Here is an 18,235-nt window from a genome sequence, read left to right on the forward strand (position 1 = left end):
TTGTGTGTTCCGAAGAATCATTTTTTAAAATAGGCTTATCAATAATAAAATGTTAAGAAAATTGCTCTGGAACATCCAAGAGCATTTTTTTCTTTTTTTTGAGACAGAGTCTCACTATGTGGCCCTCAGTAGAGTGCTATGGCGTCACAGCCCTAGTTCTACTCATGAGCTTAACTGATTCTCTTGCCTCAGCGTCCCAAGTAGCTGGGACTATAGGTGCCCGCCACAACAACAATTGTTGTTGTTTTGTTGTGCCTGAGTCATGGGATCCCCCACATAAATCACCCGGAGACCAAGTCCGATACAAAAGCAAGAGGTTGTTTATTTACAAGATTGAGCTAGATGATACCTCAGAGTAGTTTTGATTTGCATTTCTCTGACGATTAAAGATGATGAGCATTTTTTCATATGTCTGAAGGCCACTCGCCTTTCTTCTTCGGAGAAGTTTCTTTTCAATCAAAACTACTCTGAGATATCATCTAACTCCAGTGAGACTAGCCTATATCACAAAATCTCAAGACCAGAAATGTTGGCGTGGATGTGGAGAAAAGGGAACACTTTTGCACTGCTGGTGGGAATGCAAACTAATACATTCCTTTTAGAAAGATATATGGAGAACACTTAGAGATCTAAAAATAGATCTGCCATTCAATCCTGTAATTCCTCTGCTGGGCATATACCCAGAAGACCAAAAACCACATCATAACAAAGATATTTGTACCAGAATCTTTATTGCAGCCCTATTCATAATTGCTAAGTCATGGAAGAAACCCAAGTGCCCATCGATCCACGAATGGATTAATAAATTGTGGTATATGTACACCATGGAATACTATGCAGCCTTAAAGAAAGATGGAGACCTCACCTCCTTCATGTTTACATGGATGGAGCTGGAACATATTCTTCTCAGTAAAGTGTCTCAAGCATGGAAGAAAAAATATCCAATGTATTCACCCCTACTATGAAACTAACTTAGGACCTTTACATGAAGCTATAACCAAGTTTCAACCTAAGAACAGAGGGAAGGGGGAAAGCGTGGGGAGGGAAGCGGGAGGTGGGTAAAGGGAGGGGGATTGAAAGGATCACACATGTGGTGCATCTTACAAAGGTACATGTGAGCCTTGGCAAATGTGGAATGTAAATGTCTTGACAAAGTAACTAGCATGATGCCAGGAGGCCTATGTCAACTAATGAGATGAAAATGTGCAAATATTCTATGAAACAAGTGTATGATGCCCCATGATCATATTGATGTACACAGCTATGATTTAATAAAAAAAAAATAAAATGAAAAAAAAAAAAAAGATTGAGCTCGGCCCCCTGGTCCTGACACAGCAGGAGAGCAGGGAAGCCCCATCTCGAAAAGGAGGGAGGTTTTAAGGGTAAGAAAGGAAAAAAAGGGAGGGGGTGTGAGGACAGTGGCTGAGGCGAGCTGATGGGGGAGGAGCTAGAGGATCGGTCTGGCTGTCTGGAGAGTGCTGTTATTGCACTTGGAGCAGGCATTGCATAAGAGCACGGATCATGGGGCAAGGATGGGGGTCGGGGGAGGGAGCAGGTTGCCTAACACCTTTGGTATGCAGCTGCAAAATGAAGACTGAGGGACAAGATGTAGTTTTAACAAAATGGAGTTAACTTGGTCCTTACGTTCCCCCCTTTTCTTGTGCCTAGAAGATCCAATCATGAGTCTTCATTGTGTTTTACGAGCCCTAGTTCTACGCTATTGCTAGTGTGTTCAGTACTGAGGGGGGTATACTATGCTTGTAAGACCATTAATTGAACAGTATTAATTCTAGCTCAGATGAAAGCCAGTAATTTATTAATTATGCAGGGGCCGAAAGTTAATAGCAGTAATAGGGGGCGGCACCTGTGGCTCAAGGAGTAGGGCGCCGGTCCCATATGCCGGAGGTGGCAGGTTCAAACCCAGCCCCAGCCAAAAACCACAAAAAAAAAAAAAAAATAATAACAGTAATAGGATTACAAGTGGGCCCACTATGGTTGAAATTAAAGTTGTGAGCCAGGGTGACTTGCTGAACAAAGATTCACACCAGCTCTAAGACTGCTCCTGCTCAAGTTTTCTTTTGCAGAGACCTTCTCTCACTAACTCCATGGACTGTTTGACTACTCCTGAGTGGTCAGTATAAAAACAGCATTCTTCTCCTAGGGCTGTGCATAATCCACCTTGCTGAAATCTAGCCCTCACCTATTTTGGAGTACTACTTCAGAGAGGGAAGTTAGGGACTCTTGAAGGTGGGAAATGGAGTTTTCTATTCTTTCTATGTCTAAGTCTATTGCAGTGCACAGAGCTCCATAGTTCTTGTCTTGTAGGACTAAGGAGGAGATTCCTGTACCTGTTCCTGCTATACCCAGTCCCATGAGCATGGCTAGAGTTATTGCTGTGACTGGTTCTCTCTTGGTTCTTGTAAGTGTGCCTGCAGCTGACTCGTATGCCCAATATAAGTCCTCCTCTGAGTGACAGACCAGCTTGGGGATGAGCTGCACTAAGACACAAAAGCCCCAGGTTAAATCAAGGACTGCCCCATGTAGACACGGGGTGAGCCTTGTTGAGCAAGCCCACCAGGAATTGTTGGTGGGAATTACATATCCAGTCCCATCCCAGGTGAGAGTTTGATTACATAGATGCTGGTATTGGGGGGGTGTCTGAACCATACAGGTTCCTTGTCCTTGGACTGTAGGGTGACTCGGGGCTTAGACTGTTGCCAACGGCAGTCGCTAGCCTAGTTTGCTTATTAGGGCAATTCCCTCATAGTATGGGGGTCTGGCTTCTACACATAACCTATAGGACTCAGTAAACTCGGAAGTATTTAAGACTTGGTATGTAGCAATGACCAATTTCCAAAGTGGATTGGGATCCATGGTAGGCACAGGTGCAGGGTTTAGAATTAGACTTTGGGTACTAAATGCTCGGTCTGGGGAGTCAGGGAAGCCACGGAACTTAGGGGTGACTACAGGGGGAGGCTGAAGCACTATATTGAGGCCCACTGCAGCAGGCTTATCACTAACAGGGATGTGTAAGATTTTGAGTTGGAAAATATTACCCAGGTCTATGCCATGCATGTCGTACAGTCTCACATCCCACCATTTAAGGAGTTCCCAATACAACATTCGCTTTCCTTTCTCTATAAAGGTGATACTAACTGTGTCAGGTTTGGGGCCTCCTGCACAGGAGTGCCCTCTCCAAACACCCTTCCTCTTTACTTGGATCAAGTCTCCTTGTCTTGGGGGTTCCACCATAATTGCCCAGTGGAAACATAGTTCCATGAGTTACAGAAATATGAACTTGCTCCCCCACACTTATTAGGAAGGTGAGCGGGGCAGACATAAAAGTACCAGGTTAGAGTATTGCTGGACCAATATGTCTGCCACCCTGAGGGGCAGGGTCTAATACCTACCAGATTATGTAGGTCGACTAAGAGCTCCAGGAACCAAGTACCCTTAGGGTGAACTCCAGAGGTCTGGTTGAGCACCGTCCCTGTGCTAGCATCAGTGACTAGCCACGTTATCTTAATGGGGGGATGAGGGTTAGCGGTGAGGGGTATAATCAGCAAGGCAGAGTAAGTCAGTACGTGGTACACATACGGTGGCATCAGGGATCCTGGCGTTTCTGCAGTTTGAGCTTCAGTGGGTTATCAGGGTCCCGTTGGAGTCTCCAATGGGGGGTGGAGTCTTCTTTGATGGCGAACAGGTCAGTGAGGCGAACGTGCGTGTGATGTATCCAGGAGGTGATGCCGTCATCCTTGAGTGTGGTGGGAGTAACGAGGACCATGATGTATGGGCCCTTCCACAGGGGCTCCAGCGTTTCTTGTTGGTGACGTTTCACGTACACCCAGTCTCCAGGCCAGAAAGCGTGTGGTTCAGGAACAGGTCCTGAGCTGTAGAGGGCAGTAAGTCTCTCCCAATCAGCTCGTTGTGCCTTTTGATAGAAATGTAAAGTTACTGCATAATCTTTCCAAGCTTTAAAATCCGGGCCCTTTGAAGTGAGGGCATTGTAATGCAACTTAGGGACTATAGGGGGTTGCCTTCAAAAGAGAATTTCATAGGGAGTTTTTCCTAAAAGGTAAGGTGAGTTTTGCACCCTATGCAGGGCAAAGGGGAGGAGAGACACTGGTCACCGCCAGTCTCCATAATTAATTTAGTTAAGGTCTGTTTTAGGGTGTGGTTCATCTGCTCTACCTGCCCTGAACTTTGGGGTTGATAGGCACAATGCATTTCCAATTAGTCCCCAAGGCTTCCGCTAGACTCTGCACTACCTGAGAAGTAAAGGCTGGGCCATTATCTGATTAGGGATTCCAAACCTAGGCATTATATCTTCCAGTATTTTCTTTGCTACTACCTGCCCAGTTTCATTTTTGGTCGGAAATGCTTCTACCCACCCTGAGAATGTATCTACGAAAACAAGGAGATATTCGTATCCATATTTACCTGGCTTAGTAACTGAAGTTACTGGTAACTTCAGTACCACTTCCCAGTAGCTACCTGGCTCCGTCCCACGCTCTCTGGACCCTGGATTGTGGGAGCTAGATACACTGTTAGTTACAATACATACTTTGCATGAAACTACAACTTCATCAATTTTAGTATTCTGGTTTTGTATCTTGATTTTGGCGTGGCGCAGCAAGTCTTTCATCTTGCATGACCCTAGGTGGGTGGATGAATGGATCCTATGGAGGATTTCCTGTCCCAGTTTTGCTGGCACAAGTGCTTTGCCATCTCAGGTGACGTACCATCCATTGTACTTCTCGGGGGAGTGGGCCTGTGGGATCTGCTTTATCCATTTTAGGTCTTCCGGGGTATACTCCAGGAATGGTGGAAGTGTTGGGGATCCAGGGTCTGGCAATGTAGTAATAGGAAGCTCTTGGATAGCAGAAGTGGCTATAATCCTGGCGACCTGGTCGGCCCGCCGGTTGCCTCTGGCTACAGGGGAGTCGCCCCGTTGATGGCCAGGGCAATGAATGATGGCTAATTTCTGGGGAAGCCATAAGGCCTTTAGGAGGTCGAGTATTTCATTTTTATTTATTTTTTTTTTTGTAGAGACAGAGTCTCACTTTATGGCCCTCGGTAGAGTGCCGTGGCCTCACACAGCTCACAGCAACCTCCAACTCCTGGGCTTAGGCAATTCTCTTGCCTCAGCCTCCCGAGTAGATGGGACTACAGGCGCCCGCCGCCACAACGTCCGGCTATTTTTTTGGTTGCAGTTTGGCCGGGGCAGGGTTTGAACCCGCCACCCTCGGTATATGGGGCTGGCGCCTTACCGACTGAGCCACAGGTGCCGCCCTTCATTTTTATTTTTGATGGTCTTTCCCTCCGCCATAAGGAGTCCTCTCTCCTGGTAAATTGCCCCATGTATGTGGGCAGTGGCGAAGGCATATCGGCTATCGGTATAGATTTTAAGTCTTAGGCCTTTACCCAGGGTAATGGCTTGTGTTAGAGCTATGAGCTCAGCCTTTTGAGCTGACGTTCCAGCTGGGAGGGGCTCTGCCCATATAGTCTCAGTTTCAGACACCACTGCTGCCCCCACATACCTGCATCCATCTTGTATTAAGCTACTCCCATCTGTGTACCAGGCGGCCTCCACATCAGGGAAGGGCTGGTCCATAAGGTCCTGGCGTATGCTGTGAACCTGGGCTAGGATGTCAACACAGTCATGGAGAGGGGCATCTAGGTCCGGATCTGGCAGTAGGGTTGCCGGATTGAGAGAGATCTTTGGCAGGAATGGGATTCGTGGCGGGTTCAGCAGAAGGCCTTGGTAGTGGGCGAGTCGGGCATTGCTAACCCACCAATCTGGTGGCTGTTTGAGGACTCCCTCAATGGCGTGAGGGTTTATGATCAACAGCTCCTGCCCTAAAGTCAACTTATCTGCGTCTTTAACCAGCAATGCAGTAGCTGCAATGATGCGTAGGCATGGGGGCCAGCCTGCCGCTACAGGATCTAGTTTCTTTGACAGGTAGGCGACCGGCCAGGTCCAGGGACCAACCAATTGAGCAAGCACCCCTTTTGCTATGCCTTTGTGCTCATCTACATACAGATGAAAGGGCTTGGTAATATCTGGGATTCCTAGGGCCGGGGCCAAGAGCAAGGCTCGTTTCAGGGCCTGGAAGGCTCTTTATTGTTCTGCAATCCACTGGAAAGGCAGGCTGTCCCGGGTGGTCTCATAGAGGGGCTTTGCTATCTCCGTGAACCCTGGAATCCACAGACGGCAGAACCCAACTCCAAGGAACTCCTGCACTCCTCACTGTGTGACTGGGGAGGGGATTTTCAGAACTGTTTCTTTTCTTGCCTAGGACGGCCACCGCTGTCCATCTTTAAGGATGTACCCCAGATAACTCACAGTTTGTTGATAAATCTGAGCCTTCTTGGCAGAGGCCCAGTACCCCAGAGCTCCTAATGCAGTTGGCAAGTCCTGGGTTCCTTGGTGGCATTCTGCTTCTGTCTCGGCTGTGATCAGAATGTCATCTACATACTGTAAAAGAGTCAGGTGAGGGTGCTGCTGCCGGTACTCACTCAGGTCCTCATGTAGGGCTTCATCAAAGATGGTGGGGGAGTTCTTGAACCCTTGCAGCAGCCAGGTCCAGGTAAGTTGACCATGGATCCCTTGCTCTTCATCGTTCCACTCAAAGGCGAACATTGCCTGGCTCTGGGGGGCTAGTGGGAGGCTGAAGAAGGCATCTTTTAAGTCAAGAACAGTGTATCATACTCGATCAGGGGTGAGAGCACTTAGTAGTGTATAAGGGTTTGGGACGGTGGGGTGAATGTCTAGTACCCGCTTGGTGACCTCTCTTAGGTCCTGGACTGGTCTATAGTCATTAGTCAGTGGCTTTTTTACAGGCAACGGGAGTGTTCCATGAAGATTGACAGGGAACTAGTATCCCGCTCTTAAAAAGCCTCCGGATGTTAGGCGTAATGCCCCGCTGGGCTTCTTGAGACATGGGATACTGCCGTACTCATACGGGTTCAGCCATTGGCTTGAGCTCTATGATGACTGGTGGTTGGTGGGCAGCTAGCCCCACTCTTCCAGTCTCAGCCCAGGCAAGCAGGTAGGTTTTCAGCCATACAGTGACACCTGTCAGCTGATAGCTCTTAGGCTGCTACTGGTGCAGTCTGTACTCATCTTCAAGTTGTAAGGTGAGTATTTGTATGGGACTCCCATACTGATCTGTGACAAGGGGTCCTTCATCTTTGAAGATGATATGAGCTCCTACCTTAGTTAGGAGGTCTCGCCCAAGAAGACGGAAGGGGCAGTCTGGGATAACCATGAATGCGTGGGATACCCGGCCCACACCTAAGTCCATGGTTCTTCGGGTAGTCCATGAATATTGTTTGATACCCATGGCCCCCTGGACCCATGATTTCCTGGCATCCATAGGGCCATGGTCTTGTGTCAGGACTGAATGCTGGGCTCTGGTATCTACCAGGAAATTAATTGGGGTCCCCTCCACTCTGAGAGTTACCCAGGGTTCGGGGAGGGGAGGCAAGCCCTGACCCCCCTATCCTTTGAGGCCGCTCACTTCTAAGACTAGCACTGAGGGGGGGCATGAAGGTCTGGGAGGTGGTTTCTTGGGACACTCCCGGGCCCAGTGTCCATGTTCCTTACAATAGGCGCACCGGTCTCTCTGGAGGCGGAGTCTTCCCCGCCTGGGGAGCCCTCCTTACCTTCTGCCGCCAGTCAGTGCAGCCGCCTGTTTCTTTCATCCGAGGTCGTGGCCCTGGAGGCCAGGAGGATCCTGGCGAATTCCTGGGTCTGTCTTTTAGCCGCCTTCGTTTGCTTTTCTTCGGGGGTCTCACAGTTGTTGTAGACTCTTTCAGCAACTTCTAGGAGATCCTGCAAAGACTTCTCGCCCAGTCTATCTATTCTGTGCAGCTTAAGCTTAATGTCTGGAACTGACTGATTAACAAAGAACATGACAACTGCTGCTCTATTCTCCTCAGCTTCAGGGTCTAGGGGTGTGTGCATGCAGAATGCCTCTATAATTCTTTCTAAGAAAGCTGCTGGGGGTTCTGTCTTTTCCTGGTGTACATTACCTACCTTGGCCAAATTAGTCGGCTTTCTAGCCGCTTTATGGAGACCCCTCATTAGAGTCTGGCAGTAGACTTGGAGTCTTACCTGACCTGTTCCAGTATTAAAGTCCCAATTGGGGTAAGAGGAAAAGTGGCATCAATGAGAGCCTGGTTGGTGGTGGGGCTTCCGTCTGCATCCTCGACAGCCTTCATGGCCTCAGCCAAGATGTGGTTCCATTCCTCAGTGGTGAAAAGAACCTGTAACAGCTGGTGACAATCGTCCCAGGTAGGCCGGTGGGTAAAAAGAATTGAGTCTAAGAGGTCAATCAAGGCAGTAGGTTTTTTGGAGAACTTAGGGTTCTGCATTTTCCAGTTATAAAGATCACTTGTAGCGAAGGGCCAATAGTGGTGCGGCTGATTCAGGGAGTCTGCTCCATCAGGGGGGTCCGCCGCATGGAGAGGCAACACCGTGGAGCCTGCGGTCAGATCATGCAGGGCTCCACGGCGGGTGTGAGGTGGGCTCCGGTGGCTACCCTCTGGACCTGGGGCTGGAGTGGCCTCACTGCCTAGTGGACTCTGAGGAACAGGTGCCTCCTGAGATGAGGGTTGATAGGGAGGGGGGAAGAGCACTTCTGGATCAGTTCCTCCTTGGACAACCGGAGGAGGGGCAGTGGGTTCAGGGGACTTCTCCTTTTTCTCCTTCAAGGCTAGGAATTTAGCTACTTCCTTGCCTGACAGAGGAAGGAAGGGTTTTAACCATGATGGCGGGTCCTCTACGAGGTCCTGCCAAGCAGTTATATATGGGATCTGGTCCCGGTGCCTGTCACCCAGATCGATAGACATACTATTGACCTGAAAGATACTGGGGAGATGAAAAGTGCCCTCTAGTGGCCATCTGATGTGGTACGCTGGCCATTAATTCCTGCAAAAAACTACAAGTTTACCTCTGGACACATTAAAACCGTACTTGTGGGCTTTGTCTTTGAAGTCCTGGAAATGAGTCAAAGTTGGGGGGGGGTCATCTGTGTCTGTCCCATGTCACCCTCCAAATATAATAAAACACAGACAAAACAAATAACACACAAGATTCCTCCAGAAGACAGAAGCCTGCCCTTATGGGTTTTCAGGCAAAACTGAAAGTGAGACGACGGTGTAACCCTGTCTAGCGGTCGCGACCCACCTTGTCTCTCAACCAGAAGGATTGCCTCTCTGTGGTCTTCTTGACCAGGGATTGGGGAATCCATGTCCCAGTCCCCCATTCACAGGGCATCCCCTCTTCTACTCTGTCGGGGATTCCATGTCCCGACTACAGATTCAACAAACGGAACCAACACGGAACAGGACAAGACAAATGCCAGCACACACACACTCACCTCCAGAGCAGGTACTTGGTGATTTTGGGGGGTTTTCCCGGACGAGCCACCAAATGTTGTGCCTGAGTCACGGGATCCCCCACATAAATCACCCGGAGACCAAGTCTGATGCAAAAGCAAGAAGTTGTTTATTTACAAGATCGAGCTCAGGCCCCCTGGTCCTGGCACAGCAGGAGAGCAGGGAAGCCTCGATCTCGAAAAGGAGGGAGGTTTTAAGGGTACAGAAAAGAAAAAAGGGAGGGGGTGTGAGATGAGCCACTGAGGAAGCTGATGGGGGTGGAGCTAGGGGACCAAGCAGTTGTCCTTGGCTGCCTGGAGAGTGCTGTTATCACGCTTGGAGCAGACGTTGCGTAAGAGCACGGATCAAGGGGCAAGAGCGGGGGTCAGGGGAGGGAACAGGTTGCCTAACGCCTTTGGTATGCAGCTGCAAAATGAAGACTGAGGGACAAGATGAAGTTAGTTTTAACAAAACGAAGTTAATTTGGTCCTTACAGTTGTAGCTGTCATCATTGTTTGGCAGGACTGGGCTGGTTTGAACCTGCCAGCTCTGGTGTATGTGGCTGGCGCCCTAGCTGCTGAGCTACAGGCACTGAGCCCAAGAGTAATTTCTGGAGAAGAGTAAAAAATGGAAAACACTGGATCTTCCCTTGAGATAATTTTCTTTTCTTTCCTTTCTTTTTTTAAGACAGAGTCTCACTAAGTCGCCCTTGGTAGAGTGCCATGATGTCACAGCTCACAGCAACCTCAAATTCTTGGGCTTAAGTGATTCTCTTGCCTCAGCCTCCTGAGTAGCTGGCACTACAGACACTGGGAGGCTACTTTTTGTTGCAGTTGTCATTGTTGTTTAGCTGGCCCAGGCCAGGATCAAACCCGCCACCCTTGGTGTATGTGACCAGTTCCGTAAACACTGTACTACAGGTGCCACCAAGATAATTTTCTTTAAGCATATCTTAGGGATGTGGCCTTTTCTTTCTCTTAGAGCAGGGGAAAAAAAAAACCTTTCAAGGGGGATAGAAGGGCTGGGGGGGTTTGTTTCATTGGTTTTTTCTTTTGAGACCGAGTCTCACTATGTCTCCCTCAAGGCCGTGGTGTCACAGTTCACAGCTCACAGCAACCTCAAACTCTTCGGCTCAAGTGATTCTCTTGCCTCAGCCTCCCAAATAGCTGGAACTATAGCCACAACATCTGGCTATTTTTTTGTTATAGTTGTCATTGTTGTTTAGTAGGCCTGGGCTGGGTTTAAACCTGCCAGCCTCAGTGTATGTGGCCAGTGCCCTAACCACTGAGTTATGGGCGCGGAGCCAGAAGGGCTATTTTATATAAAATGAACAATGGCATTGTAATAGGCATTTCTTTTTGTGATAGAGAATAATGACAGGGAAAATGTGAATGACATTTGTATGAAGTCTGCTCACAGTTATGACTAGCAGATGTGCTCTTCTCTCCGTACTTATGAGGGTTGCTGAGCAGGGACCCTTTGGAGTTTGTTATCTGTTACTGAAGACCCTAATCATTTTAGGGACATAATTTTGTACAAACTTTCTGTACAGTTTTTTTATAGTCTAACTAATAACTATTCAAGAAATGTCCTTCACATTATTATAATTGCCTATTTACATACATGGTTAAATAAAAACACAGGGCTGGGCATGGTGGGTCATACCTGAAATCCTAGCACTTTGAGCAGCTGAAGTGAGAGGATTGCCTGAGCCCAAGAGTTTAAGACCAGCCTAAAAAACACAGTGAGACCCCCATCTCTATAAAAAAAAAAATAAGGAAAAAAATTAGCTGGGTGTGGTGGCACACACCTATAGTCCTGGCTACACAGGAGGCTAGGGGAGGAGGATCGCTTGAGCCTAGGATTTTGAGGTTCCACTCAGCTGTGATGACACCACTGTACTTTAGCCCAGCAAACAGAGTGAGACCGTGTCTCAAAAATAGTAAACAAAAATAAAAACACTGCAAAAGGACTACTCAATGTCTTCAACTTTGGATTTAAAAAAAAAAAATTATGATTTTCACTTTTACTCATGTGGAAGATTTTCTAGAAGAAAACTCACACTGGAATAAGGAAAATGTGTCTAACTACAGTCATTGAAAGATTATAGAAATAGCCTTTTTTCCAGAGTAAGCATTTAAGTATCACTTATGCTTTTTGGTATTAAATAAAATATGAATATGAAGCTTCTCTGACACACGTTAAGCACTTTTCAATGGACTCAGCCTTAGCATACTATTTATTAAAGGCTAGGAATTCTTCATGTGTTTTGCTTTCTATGGGCATGGAGATATTTTAGACAATAAACACTAAAGCAACAAATTTAACCAATTACATTGTTTAAAGTACATGGCTTAACATTGTATGCTTAAAATTTTTGGAACACATTGAAAATGCATTCTTATATTCAGGGTAACTTTACATCCATTTTTGTGATTTATGCTTTATTGTGTCATTATTCAGTTGTTAGTTCTTTAGGCTTTCACTGTCATATTCTAGCACGTGACTATCAAATATTGGTCTGGCCAGTGAGGGAGAACATGGAAGTTCTCAGGAGCTTTGTCCAGACCCTTCCCTTTGCTTAGAATGCAGGGCTCTCTGCAACCACGCTTCAGCTGATTTACAACAGAAAACCTTAATGTCTATCCCAGAACCATTCTTCCTCATGGAAACTCTTTCAGACCCTTTAGACTACAGCAGGTTCTTCTCACATTCCCTTGAGTTTATACTTTTTCCTCTTGGCTTGTAATGAGTTTGTGGTGGTGTGGGCACGGGTGTCTATGTCTTCCTTAGATTATCAGCTCTCTGAGAACAGGGACAATGTCAGTTTTGTTAATGATTGTATCTATAGTGCCTAGCAAAAACTAGGTCACAAAATAAATACTTTTTGAATGGTACATAAACAGGGTAAATTGAAAAAAAATATATGACTTGTTTGATAGCTGATTTAATAGTTAATCATATTTTAGCCTAAAAAATTACTGTTTTAAGTACTTTTCGTTTGAGAGAGTCTCACTGTGTCACCATCAATAGAGTACTGTGGCATCACAGCTCACAGCAACTTCAAACTCTTGGGCTTAGGGCAGCACCTGTGGCTCAGTGAGTAGGGCACTGGCCTTATACACCAAGGGTGGCAGGTTTGAAATCCGCTCCGGCCAAGCTACAACAAAAAAATAGCCAGGCGTTGTGGTGGGTGCCAATAATGGCAGCTACTGGGGATTTTGAGACAAGAGAATCACCTAAGCCCAAGAGCTGGAGGTTTCTGTGAGCTATGTTACCAAGGGTGACAAAGTGAGACTCTGTCTCAAAAAAAAAAAAACCTCTTGGGCTTAAGCAATTCTCTTGCCTCAGCCTCCCAAGTAGCTGGGACTACAGGCACCAGCCACAACCCAGCTATTTTTTTGTTGTTGATGTCATTGTTTAGCAGGCCCGGGATGGGTTCGAACCAGCCAGCCTTGGTAAATGTGACCAGCGCCCTAACTACACATACAGTAATTAAGTCTGTATGTGTAAAAGAGAATAGTTACTAACACAGTATGTAAACAAAATAAATTATTATTATTTTTTGAGACAGAACCTCAAGCTGTCGCCCTGGGCAGAGTGCTGTGACATAACAGCTCACAGTAACCTCCAACTCCTGGGCTTAAGCGATTCTCTTGCCTCAGCCTCCCAAGTAGCTGGGACTACAGGTGCCCACCACAACACCTGGCTATTTTTTGGTTGTACTTGTCATTGTTTGGCAGGCCTGGGCTGGATTCAAACCCTCTAGCTCTTGTGTATGTGGCTGGTGCCTTAGCTGCTTGAGCTACAAGCACCAAGCCAAACAAAATAATTATTTACCACTCTGATTCAACAAATTTCCATTTGTTCAGACTATTCTTTATTTACCATTTATTATTTGCTTTTATTAAAATTTGTTTTATTGTCCTATTTTCTTTTCTTTCTTTTTTTTTTTTTTGTGTGTGTGTGTGATAGAGTCTCACTTTGTTGCCCTTGGTAGAGTGCCATGGCGTCACAGCTCACAGCAACCTCAAACTCTAAGGTTCAAGTGACTCTCCTGCCTCAGCCTCCCAAGAAGTTGGGAGTACAGGCACCTGCCACAATGCCTAGCTATTTTTTAGAGACGGGGTCTCGAACTTGCTCAGGGTGGTCTCAAACTCCTGAGCTCAAGCAATACTCCCACCTCAGGTTCCCAGAGTGCGAGGACCACAGGCATGAGCGCCACACCTGGCCTTTATTGTCCTATGTAAATATTGATGAAAATGGGATGGAAACTCAGTATGCTCGCTTAAAAAGGCATCCTTCACTAGTTTTGCTTAAATAAGACATCTTACTGATACAATAAATATAAAGTATAGCAATTATACTTAACTTTTACCTTACAACAGAAATGATTTTGGATCATTCATTGATTTCACCAAAGTCTCATTCTCCTACCTTATACTCTCGGAATTTTCAGTTTTAACTGCTCAAAAAAATCTAGACACATAGAATACCACAGATTTGAAATGAATAACTTTGACAGGCACAAATTACCGAAGTAAATTCGAAAATAAGTAGAATGTATAAATAGACATATAACTTGTTAAATGGTGAGTTAATTTAAAATCTTTATACAAAAAGAAGCATAGAGCCACACTCCATGACTGATAAATTCTACTAAACATTTAGTGAAAAATCAATGCCAACTCTTCACAAACCCCTCCAAAAAATAAAAGAATATTATTGGCACACTTTCTAGCTCATCGTATGAAGTCTGTATTACGCCAATACTAAAGCCAGACAAAAGCATTCAAGTAAAGATAACTATGGAATAAAATTCTATCCCTGATAAATATGAACACAGAAGCCACAAAAAGAAAATAGCAACTTTGATCTAGCCACACATAATGATCGTACATCATTACTAAATTGAATTCACAAATGTAAGTCTAAATTTTTGGACTTAGCACCCCAAAATCAATCAATACAATACACAGACTAAAGAACAAAAAAAAGACACTTTTTTTGCAGTTTTTGGACAGAGCTGGGTTTGAGCCTGCCACCTCCAGCACATGGGGCCGGCACCCTATTCTGTTGAGCCACAGGCACCGCCCCCTGCCCCCCCCAAAAGGACACTTTTAATAGGCACAGAGGAGTATTTTCCAAATCCAATATCTGTTTATGACTAAACTCCCAGGAAACTAATAATACCAAGAAATCCTTCCAGACCTGCTAAAGGGTAATTCTGAAAAACCTACAGCTAACATAGTAAACTTTACTTTGAAGTTTTGGAAGAATGTTCACTTTACCACCCTATTCATCATAGGACTGAAAATATTCTCCACAGAAATTACATAAGAAAAATAAATAAAATTCTCCATACAAGAGACAGAATTACTTTTTTTTTTGAGACAGAATCTCACTATGTCACCCTGGGTAGAGTGCCCGGGCTGTCACAGCTGAGAGCTACCTCCAACTCTTGGGCTTAAGCAATTCTCTTGCCTCAGCCTCCCCAGTAGCTGGGACTACAGGCACCCACTACAATGCCCAGCTATTTTTTGTTGCAGTTGTCTTTGTTTTTTAGCAGGCCTGGGCCGGGTTCAAACCTGCCATCCTTGGCGTATGTGGCTGGGGCGGTAACCACTGTGCTACCCGCGCCAAGCTACAATTACTTTTTTTTTTTTTTACTGTAGAATTATCTTTTTATTTTGGGTAAAAACCCATAGTCATTTTGGGGAGCTGTAATTAAGATTTAACAGCATTATAATTCTAACGAATAACTTAAATATCCTCGTGAGATAAATATAATAATATTTTATGGGTATTTTGGAACCCCACTATTAAGACTACAAATACACACACTAGCCTACATCTATCACCAATTACTCATACTGTTTCTTTCTAATGAATTGGCCATTACATTTCCAAAGTTCAGAAATGGCCAACAGACCATAGAAAGATAATTCTTTAGGCTCCTGCTTGTACAATTACTTTTTTAATCACAGATAACATAGACTTGCGTATATGTTTGTAAGAAATTCACAACTCTCCAGAACAAATAAGTGAATTAGGGAGTCACAACATTCATGATCAACACAAAAAATTCAACTGTACTTTCATGTACTAGAAATAAGTAATGTAATGAAATTAAGAAAAACAATTCCACTCATTATGACATAGAGAGATAAACATTTAGAAACAAATTTAAAAGATGTGTCAGGCTTTACCACTAACGTTTTCTTTTTTCTTTTTTTTTTTTTCCAGGTTAATGTAAGGGTACAAACGACTAGGTTTGAATTTGTTAGGTAGAGCAAACTGAGTGAGACCCCGTCTCTACTAAAAATGAAAGAACCATGCGGGCGTTGTGACGGTGCCTGTAGTCCCAGCTACTCGGGAAGCAGAGGCAAGAGGATTGCTCAAGCCCAGAAATTTTAGTTTGCTGTGGGTTATGATGCCAAAGCACTGGAGACGATCTCAAATAGAAAAAAAAAAAAAATCGTCCCCTGGTGGGCCACAATTTGGGGGGACGAAGGGCTTCCAGCTCAGCCAGGCACGGGACTCCCGGCTGCAGCCAAAGTTACCATGCAAGGACCGCACGGGATGCCTGGGGTCTCCGCCGCTAGCCCGGCAGCACCTTGAGGGTCGAGGCCACAGCCGCTTCTGGTGAGTTCCAACCTGCCCCTTCCCCATCTCCGGACAAGCAGATCGCAAACTCACCATTTCCTGATTTCCGCGGCGTCCTGGCGTCCTCCCTACCAATTTACCACTATTTGCTGGTGACAGAGGGAGAGAGATCGCGGTAGAGCCGTCTGGATCTCCCAGCGAGAAAAATTGGTGAAAACCTACCACAGTACTGGACATGCTGCAGGAGAGACAAAGGTGCCGTCAGATCCGGAAGCAGTCCACAGCTTTCCGGCTTCTAGCCAGATTGAGACAACCGCCCCCCCCTCCACATACCTGACTGGATAAGGTCTCAGGTCCCGCCCCCGCACGTCCTGAGTGACAGGAGATGCGAGCCCAGCCACGGCGGCTGAAGGAGCCCAGAATGACAGGTTCTTAGTTTTCAAGTTCTATTTCCTATTCAGTCTTTTTTTTTTTTTGGAGACAGAACCTCAAGCCTTGGTTAGGGTGCTAGAGTGCTGTAGCGTCACAGCTCACAGCAACCTTCAACTCCTGGGCTTAAGCAATTCTCTTACCTCATCCTCCCGAGTAGCAGCGTAGCAGGGTAGGGACTACATACAGGCTCTGGCCACAACGCCCGGCTATTGTTGTTTGGAAGGCCCGGTCTGGATTCGAACCCGCCACCTCTGGGGTATTTGGCTGGCGCCTTAGCCACTTGAGCTACAGGCGCCACCTTTCCTCTTGAGTCTTTTAGGCATGCCTTCCTCCCTGCGCTATAACCTAGGATTGCCTGAGAGACATTCCCATTTAACCTTGCATGTATGGTTATACCCATTCATGAAAAATATGTACAATTAAAACTGAAAACAACATAACTATCATTTTAAATTTAAGACTACATAACTTTTATGGAGGCAGCCCAAACTTGGAAAAGTGAGGCCATCCTCTCAGGCAGCAATGTCCAATGCACATAAAATGTAAGCCACATGTCATTTTAATTTTCTAGTAACCACATAAAATTAATTAATTAGACATTTAATTGTAATACTTTACATACTCAACACCATGTATCACGTTCATCATGATATCATCATGATCATTTGCCTTTTCTTTAGTATCTATTACTCCAAAGGTAGCAATGAACACTGGGCATCACGTCCTTATGGGTTTCTGGCACCCAGACTTAGTCAGAGTTTGTATTAATCCTCAAAGATAGTATGTTTTACTGATACATATCATGATTATCAACAAAGGAAAGCAAAATGCCAAAGAAACTGGGAGAAATTGTTCAAGTATAGAAGGAAATATAAACCTATTAATTCAGTGACATTTGGAGTCTAGCATGTAACGCTAGCTAATTAACATATATACCCAGTGCAGATAGTATGCTAGGACAAAATTAATTGTAATACTTTATTTAACCTAATGTATTCAAAATACTATCAATTAAATATATGATCAATATAATATGATTAATAAAGTTTTTGTGGTACTAAAATCTTTCAAAGTCACTGCTTTTTTTGGTTTTGTTTTGTTTTTTTGAAACAGTCTCACCTGGTCACTCTTTGTAGAGTGCCATGAGGTTGTACCTCACAGCAATCTCAAGTCTTGGGCTCAAGTGATCCTCTTGCTTCAGCCTCCCATGTAGCTGAGACTACAGGCCCTTACCACAATGCCCAGCTATTTTTAGAGACTGGTCTCACTCTTGCTTAAGCTGGTCTCTAGCTCCTGAGCTCAGGTGATCCACCTGCCTCCGCCTCTCAGAGTGCTGGGATTACAGGCATAAGCCACTATGCCAGGCCATTTTTTTTCTCTTTTTTGTATAAAGTATTCTTGGGAAGTAATCAGAAGATTTGTTAATGATTTGTTTTTGGCAAATGCACATATTTGTGTTACTCTCAATTTGGATTTGAACAAAGTTATAAATGATAAGACTTTTCATTTTTATATATATTGATGTTCCATGTTGTCCTCTAATAACTAATTTTTTGAAGAAACCATTGTAAATTTAATTTTTTTACCTTTAATTATATATTACTTTCTTATCAAACACTGATACTATGCAGAACATAATCATTTTTAAAATAGCATACCTGTGGAATTTATGGGTTTGACATTCTATTGTGTAATAGCTAAATTAAACAATTAATGAAATAGATATTAAGCAGAGATTATATGCTTTTTACTGTTAAATAATCAGGAAACTGGTGAATAAGATAATTCCTTCAGAGACTCACAAGTCTAGAAC

The 18,235-nt window shown here is 45.0% G+C and overlaps 1 protein-coding gene, 1 long non-coding RNA gene and 1 pseudogene across 3 annotated transcripts in view; all 3 read right to left on the reverse strand.

Moving 5' to 3' along the window:
* The window catches only part of LOC128572697 (uncharacterized), a 60,560-nt gene extending 44,315 nt beyond the window's left edge, over positions 1–16,245 (reverse strand). Inside the window, exon 1 of the long non-coding RNA XR_008376235.1 lies at positions 16,084–16,245. This is a non-coding gene — a long non-coding RNA (uncharacterized LOC128572697). The remainder of the gene's footprint in view (positions 1–16,083) is intronic.
* On the reverse strand, positions 1,359–9,590 carry LOC128572691 (uncharacterized). Of its 2 annotated transcripts, XM_053572733.1 has the most exons (5): positions 9,387–9,590; positions 6,347–8,271; positions 5,541–5,643; positions 4,743–4,848; positions 1,359–3,931 (listed from the first exon to the last, which is right to left on the reverse strand). In XM_053572733.1, exons 2-5 carry the CDS (start codon positions 6,435–6,437, stop codon positions 3,605–3,607), a joined length of 627 nt encoding a protein of 208 aa, XP_053428708.1. In that variant the 5' UTR covers positions 6,438–8,271; positions 9,387–9,590; the 3' UTR covers positions 1,359–3,604. The 2 variants fall into 2 exon arrangements, 1 of the variants encoding a protein (XP_053428708.1); XR_008376234.1 differs by lacking the exons at positions 1,359–3,931; positions 9,387–9,590 and having other exon boundaries at positions 4,351–4,848; positions 5,541–9,360.
* LOC128573226 (uncharacterized) lies at positions 15,256–15,375 on the reverse strand (annotated as a pseudogene).
* Positions 16,246–18,235: the final 1,990 nt, after the last annotated feature.

This window comes from Nycticebus coucang, chromosome 20 (assembly GCF_027406575.1).
Source record: "Nycticebus coucang isolate mNycCou1 chromosome 20, mNycCou1.pri, whole genome shotgun sequence".
NCBI lineage: Eukaryota > Metazoa > Chordata > Mammalia > Primates > Lorisidae > Nycticebus > Nycticebus coucang.